This window comes from Apteryx rowi, unplaced genomic scaffold (genome assembly GCF_003343035.1).
Source record: "Apteryx rowi isolate R43461 unplaced genomic scaffold, aptRow1 scaffold_322, whole genome shotgun sequence".
In the NCBI taxonomy this organism is placed as follows: domain Eukaryota; kingdom Metazoa; phylum Chordata; class Aves; order Apterygiformes; family Apterygidae; genus Apteryx; species Apteryx rowi.
In genome coordinates, this window is record NW_020449664.1 from 606,061 (window position 1) to 613,107 (window position 7,047).

The 7,047-nt window shown below is 71.3% G+C and overlaps 1 protein-coding gene across 1 annotated transcript in view; it reads left to right on the forward strand.

Annotated features, from left to right (window-relative positions):
- The first annotated feature begins 4,406 nt into the window (after positions 1 to 4,406).
- MAPK8IP2 (mitogen-activated protein kinase 8 interacting protein 2) overlaps positions 4,407 to 7,047 on the forward strand; it is a 6,936-nt gene continuing 4,295 nt past the window's right edge. The window contains exons 1-4 of the mRNA XM_026071166.1: positions 4,407 to 4,637; positions 4,894 to 5,157; positions 6,689 to 6,797; positions 6,884 to 7,018. Of these exons, the coding sequence (XP_025926951.1) occupies positions 4,407 to 4,637; positions 4,894 to 5,157; positions 6,689 to 6,797; positions 6,884 to 7,018 (739 nt within the window). The remainder of the gene's footprint in view (positions 4,638 to 4,893; positions 5,158 to 6,688; positions 6,798 to 6,883; positions 7,019 to 7,047) is intronic.

The following is a 7,047-nucleotide window of genomic DNA, read 5'->3' on the forward strand; positions in this document are numbered from 1 at the left end:
TCCCCACCGCGACGCCCGGCCGGGGGGCAGAGCCGCTGCGGGCGGGGGCCCGGCTGCGCCGTGGGGCCACGCCGGTCCCCGTGGGTCGGGGCGCGCGGTGCCGGCGGGTCTGACCCCTGCCCCGCGCGTCCCCGGGAGCCGCGGGGAAGCGGCACCGGCTGGCGTCTCTTTGTCTCTCCCGGCTCGCGCTGCGCCTCGATTCCTCCCGCAGCGCTGCCGCGGGCTCTGCGCGTTCCTCGCACCAGAAACCAGGCCCGACCAGGCCAGGCCGCTCTGTGGCGTCGGGGGGGGGGGGCTGGCGGTTCAGCGCGCTCTGGCACGAGAGGAGAAGGGATTTGCCGCCCAGGTTTGGCCTGCCATGGAAAACCCTGTCGTTGGTGCGTGGAGAAGGAGCTTCGGCTCGGTTTGCTCTCGGCAAACGCCCCAGAGACCTGCCCGAGCTGCTCCATCCGAGCAGGCTCAGTGCTTCCGAGGTCGAGCTGGGGGGAAACGCGGTGCTTGCTGAAAGCAGTCGCTCCCAGGCCTCTCTCCGCCGCGGGAGGAGTGTCCGGGCCCGGGTGCAGCCTGACGCAGGTCACCTTTCCAGCAGGTCCCGTGGGAGCTGGAGGCGGCAGGGCCGAGCTGCCAACTGGCCTCGCATGGAGCGAGGAGGGCAGATGCTGCAGGGCTCTCGTCCACCGGCCCCACTGGTGGCCTTGGCAGGGGCTGGGGTGCAGCCCAGGCTGGGGGGCTGTGGGCCAGCATGTGGGGCTGGATGGGAGCTGTGCCCGTGGGGTGGAAAGGCCAGGAGGTGGCCAAGCCAGGCTGGCTCAGCGTGGGATGGTGGGGTCTCGGCAGCTGGTTGGAGGGTGGGAGGTGGTGATGGTGGTGGGCACCTGGAGAGGCCCCGGGGGCCCTGAGGACCAGGGGAGCTGACGTTTAGTCCGGATGCTGGACATCTTCATTGGCTGGCTCTGACCCACATTGGGCAGGTCTTGTGGCTGCTTCCCGGGTCATCCCTTTCCCCAGGTCATGGTGGGACCCCAGGAACGTCCCCGCTTGCGGTGGTGTTGCGGGGAGTGTGGTGGGGAGGACGCAGCCTCTGTCTCTGGCTGTTCTGCTCGTTCCTGCCTCCTGCTTGGGACCTGGGCCCCGAGAGCAATTCCCTGGGGGAGTCTTGGCTGCGTTTTCCGGGCGGTCATGTCCTCCTCGCAGGGCTCCCCTGCCCAGCTCTCCCCATGCAGCCCCCCGGAGCTCCGACCCTGCCGCGTGTTACGCGGGGGGTCAGAGCTGGCCCGCTAGCAGGTCACCGCAGAGGTCGCAGTGTCAGGCCTGGGCCGGGGACGCGTCCCCGCAGACTCCCCAGCGGGGCCGCACGAGGCAGCGAGGCCGGAGCCCTCGGCTCCCAGCCAGCCCTCGGGGGCGTGGGGAAGCTCCGGGCCGAGGAAGGGGCTGGCTCCTGCCCCCCGGGGAGTTCGAGCCCGCGGAGGGCRTTGCAAACCCCGCGACCGTGCTCTTGGCCGTAGCCACGTCAGATGCGCCTCCGCCTCCAAACGCTCCTGCTCGTGCGGCAGCGAGTTCCACGGGCTGGGCCCCCGCAGCGAAGCCCTCTCCTCCCGTCCCGTAGCGATACGCTGCTTTTCCRCGTCTCCCTCTGTCCTTGTGCTCCGGAGGGACACGCAGCAGCAGCCTGGCTCCTGTTCTAGTCACATCCGTTGTTCTCTTGGCCACAGACGATCCATCTTCCCCTTGGCTCGTGCAGGAGCGTTCGGCGTTTAAGGCCCCTGACACCGGCTTTGAGCAGAGCCGGAGGGCGGTGGGGAAGCCCGGAGGCAGGGGCGGAGGCCGAAGGAGCAGCGACTGCGTCGCGCTGGCTGCTGGGACCCGCTCCGCTCCTCGCCAGGAGGAGGGCGCAGCGTGCGGGGTGCGGGAGCTGCACCCCTGCGCCGGGAAACTGGGTCAAATCCCTGGGAGCTTGCACCAAAGGCTCCGGGTCCGCACCGTGCCGGGAAGCAGGGGGTCTGCGGGCTCCTCTCCGCTGAGCGGCGCCGCGGGGTGCCCTGCCGCTCCTGCCGGCGGGAGAGGGCCTGGAGCCCGGCGTGGCAGCAGCAGCACGGTGCTGCGCGCGCTGCGTCTTTGCTGGGCTTCTCGCACCCGCCTGCCGGAACGGGCTTGAGTCGGCGCCAGCCCCCGAGGCCTCGGCCGGAGCCGGAGGGCCCCGTGCACCCAGCGCCTTGCCGTGCCGTCCTGCAAGGCGCAGCGCCCGCCGCTGTGCTTGAGGTCTCCCTGCTCGCCAGCGAGACCCCCCCCGAGGCGCGCGAGTCGCCCCGTTGCCCGGAAGGGTCTCYGTCTGCGGAAGGATAAAGCCCATGGGGATGTTGCCACCACAAGGGGAGCAGTTTGTGATGCTCCTAACAGCAATATTTGTGATGCTCCTAATGGAGACAGGTGGATAATTCCTGGCTTCAGCCAGGCCTCGCAAGGCCTGAATCCAAACTGCGCCTCTTTCCAGCCAGGCCCTTGGGAAGGTCGTTCCCGTCCCGGGGCTTCGTGGGGTGGGTGTTGCTGTGATGGGTGGCAACGGCGAGAGATGCGAAAGGAGATGTGGCAGGGAGGAATYGCTGCGAAATGCCTGGGCTGCGCACGTGGCTGGTCCGAGACAGGTCCTTGGTCTTGGGGACCGGCCGCGGTGGGGACAGCCGCAGGGTGCTCCTGCGCTGCCGTGAGTGGCGGGCATAGAGCCAGGCTYGGCATTGGTGCTCCGGGGCTCCCCGGAGTGCTCCTTGCCGGCCTTGCCGCCCCCGCGGGCACGGAGCCGGGGGCACCCCGCCGCCTGCAGCGCTTGGTCGCCGTCCCCGGCCCTTTCCCGTGCAAGCAGCCCTTGCAATGTGACCACTTCCAGGGGAGAACTGTCCAGGGAGCTGATCTGAAAATAATTAGGAGAATTCAATCTTCCCGTGGCCTCGTTGTCTGTCGCTCCCCGTCGGAAAGCCAGGCCCGCGGCAGCTCGCCGTGCGCACGCGCGCCGGGCTCCTCTCCCCCCGCAGCAAGGTGCGCGCGCGTGCGCCCGTCCCCGGCGTCGCCGTCGCAGCTCCTGCTCCGCGGCGCTCGTCACCCATCCGCCTGGGAAYGGCGCGGAGGCGCCCCGCTCTCCCGGGGCTGCAGCGGGGCCGCGGACGGCAGGTCGGGGCATCCCGGCTGGGCTGACGGAGCAGTTATCCCGCCCCGGGCTGGGAGCGCGGGAAGAGGAGTGCATCCAGGGATCGGCCTTGGGCACATCTCCGAGGAGCCCGGCCCCTCCGAGCCCCTTTCCACCGGGCTGCGGGGCTTGGAGCAGCCGCGCGGAGCGAAGCCCCGGTGTCCGCCCGGCCCCACGCCGAGGCCCCAGCACCCGCCGCCCGCGCTGGGGGCTTCGCCGCGGATCGCAGTGTTTGACGCTGCCTTGATGGCCTACTTTCTGGAATTATGCGATTAGGGGAAAATCTGTAAAATCAGAGTGAGCTCCCGGCCTCCGTATCTGCGCGAGGAGCTCGAAAATGGGAGTTAGGGGTAAAAATAGAAAGCAAAGGAAGGAGAAGCAACCCGGACTCGTTTCTAACCAAGGCGGGGTGCGATGCGGGGCAGCAGTGCCGGCCGCCGGCTCTTGACGGCTGAGTTCCTCGCCACCGGCACGCATCCCCATGCGGGGCCGGAGCCGGGAGCCAGGCGCATCCCGGCGGGAGCGCTGCCGGAGCGCTGCGGGCTCTGTGCCCTCTCCTCCCGCCGGGGCGGCGCAGGGTCCCCAGCCGCGGCCCCGGGCACGGCGGCGCCTCGCAGACTAGATATTGGCCAGAAACGTTTAGTTTCYGTTTTCCTGATGGAAAATTCTGCCAAGAGTAATCTTTTCCTTTTCTTCTTCTTCTTTTTTTTTTTTCCCCTGCAGAAAATTTTGGTTTCCATGACACCCTCCTTCCTGACAGGGAAATGGCTTGTTTTAATTTTTTTGACCAGCTTTACCCCGGTATTTTTCTTAGGCAGTAGGGCAGCCCTGGGCTTGCTTGTCGGACCGCGAACGTCATGCCGGCAGGTAGGCGAACCGAAAAATGCCAGGGATCTCRGGGCAAAGCCCCCGCCGGAGCGTCCCCGCCGCGGGGCCGTGGAGGCGAAGCCCGGGCAGGCGAGCGCGGTGCCGAGCCACGAGGAAACCTGCGCAAAGGCGCGACGCTCCGGCCCAGGCTGAGCTCGAAATAAATCCCCAAAGCCGAGCGAGCGGCAACGCACCGAAAACCCGGCGGCGCCGGTTCCCCCGTCTGTTCCCTGTGCCGGCTCTGCGGCGCGCGCCGGTCCTGGGTCGAGGGTTTTGCCGGCCGGCCGGGAGACGGGCAGTGCGCCGGCATCGGGCTTTCCCTGCCGCGGCGCACGGGCAGGCGGTGAATCCGGGTCGTTCCATGGAAATCTCGGCAAGGCGAGACGGAGCGAAGCCGGCGGCTGGGGCTGCTCCGCTGGAGCCGGCGGCGTTCCCCGCTCCRCTCCCGCTGCCCCCGTCCCTGAAGCCGCCGGCCCCTCTCCCCAGGCCCCCCCAGGACATCAGCCTGGAGGAGTTCGACGACGAGGACCTGTCGGAGATCACAGACGACTGCGGCATCGGACTCAACTACGACTCGGACCACTACGAGAAGGTGAGGGCCGCGGTGCCGGGCGCCGTGCCGGGGCGAGCGCCCCGTATCCCAAGCGGAGCCGCCGCGGCACGGCCGGGGGGTGCAGGTGGCTCCGCAGCTGGCGCGGTGCCCGTCCCGCCTGGCTCCAGCTTGCTCGGCTCTTCCCGGCGCCGCCGGAGAGCGCGGCCGGGCCGGAGCGTGCCGCCCTCTGCTCGGAGACCCCCGGTGCCGGGGCGGCGTGTCCCTGCCCGCTAACCCGGTGCCGCGTCGCCTGCAGGACTGCCTGGTGCTGGAGCGCAGCGAGCAGCCGCACCCCGTGTGCACCTTCCAGGATGACTTCCAGGAGTTCGAGATGATCGACGACAACGAGGAAGAGGAGGAGGAAGAGGACGAGGAGGAGGAGGAGGAGGAGGAGGAGGAGGAGGGCAACGAGCTGGAAGCTCCACCGTCGCCTTCGGCCTCGCCCATCCCCTCGCCCGCCGTGGAGGAGACGCAGAAGCACCGGCCCACCACCCTCAACCTGACAGCGCCGGGCACCCAGGTGAGCCGTGGCTCGGCTCCACTCGCTCGGCTCCACTCGGCTCCRCTCGTCGGGGCGGCCGCCGGAGGTGTCCCCCTTGCACCCGGGGGTCTCTGCGCCCGGGGCTCCGTGCAGGCGGAGAGGGGTCGGGGGTCTCTGCGGGGAGGGCAGATGGGGCAGTGGGCCGAGGTCCGTGTGCCCGGCACCGCAGGGTTTCGGGGCCCTGGYACGCTCCCTGCCAGCCCGTGGCCGGAGGGTCCCTGCGGCGGGGGGGCCCTGTCCCCACGCGCGGGGCTCCGGGGTGCGCTCAGGGCCCGGGAGGTCTCTGCGTGGGGAGAGGCGCGAGGCGCTGAGCACTGCCCGCTCGATGCATGGCGCAGCAGGGCGTCGTGTGGAAGGAGCTTTGCACGGCATCGAGGGACGCGTGTGCATGCGTGTGCATGTGCGTGCACCTGCTGCCGTGTTCCTCTTCCACCCCAAGGCGGGGGACCGGGGGCTCCCGTGGGCTCTCGCGCACGTGGTGCTGCAGGGGCGTCCCCGGGCGCCGGCCGTGCCGTGGGCGATGTGCCAGCGGGGTCCGCACGCACGCGCGTCTCGGTGCGTGGCCCGGCGGGCGGCTGCGCGGCGGCGGCGGCGGCGACGTGCGTGGGCAGCCGCGTGCGATGCTGCCAGCATCCGGTGCCGTTGCCATGGCGCCGGGGGTGTTTCGGGCTCCGCCGCCTCCGTCCGCGGGCGGCAGCGCCGTCCCGTCCCATCCCACGCCGCGCCGGGCTCGGGGTGCCCAGGCTGCCGGCGGCGCGGGGGTGGGCGAAGCCCGGGGCTCCCCCGTGCTGGCACGCCGGCGAGGGAGATGGCGGAGTCCCGCCGGGCGCGAGGAGGTGGCTGGCTCCGGCTCCAGCTCCCGCTGCTGCCCGGCTCGTGGGGATGCCCAGCCCTTTGCTCGCTCCCGTCCCCGTCCCCATCCCGCGCGGCTGGAGGCGCTGCCCGGCCACGCGTGCTCCGTGCCCCACGGGATTATCACTGCCTGCCGCTTCCCACCCGGCTGCTCGCGGGACTAATCCGCTCGGCTGGACGGGCGGCTGTGGCCGAGGCCCCCGCTGGGCCAGGGCGCGGATGCGGGATGCATGGCGCTGCGGCGGTGCCAGACCCGTCCTGAGCTTCCCCCCGCGGCCCCGTCGCTCCGTGTCCGCCGGCTGACGGGCAGGGGAGCTGGGGGYGTCTCGGCTTTAATCCGGATGAGCCCCTGGGCACGTGGCCCCRGTGCTGCCAAGCCGGCGGGGAACCCTGCGGAGGAGTCATGGGGCGGCCCCAGGTCGGGACGTGAACATGGGACGGTGCCGCGGTGGTGGCTGGTCCCAGGCGAGGTGGCACCGCGGTGGGGTGGCCCCGGGTCAYGCTGCCCGTGTTGGCAACGCGTGGGCCAGTGCACAGCCATGCTGGTGCCTCCGCACGGTCTTCCTCCCCTCCCCTGGCACTTCCCAAACGCCGGCTGCCCCCGCCGGCTCCGCGCCCGAAGCGCGTCCCTGCAGCCCCCGGCTCTTCCCTTCCGCAGGACTCCCTGAACAACAACGGCAGCTACCCACCTCCCGCTCCCGCGCATCGGACCACGTGGCAGGACGCCCTTCTCCACTGCTCCTCCTCCTCCTCTTCCTCGCACGCTGGTGAGCGCCGCCGGCCGCGCGGGACGGGGCAGCGCCGCGAGGGGACGGCTCCCCGGGGCTGACGGCGCTCCGCTCTTCCTYCGCAGGGCACGCGTCTCCGCACCCCTGCATCCAGGACGGACCCTGCCTGGAAAGCCGGAGGCGCCCGGGGCCGAGCCCAGGGGAGGCCGTGCCGACCCCGACCCCGGCCCCGCGGCCGCCCTCCCGCTACGACGCGGAAGGCAACAGCCGCGGGCCGCCGGCGCGCGGG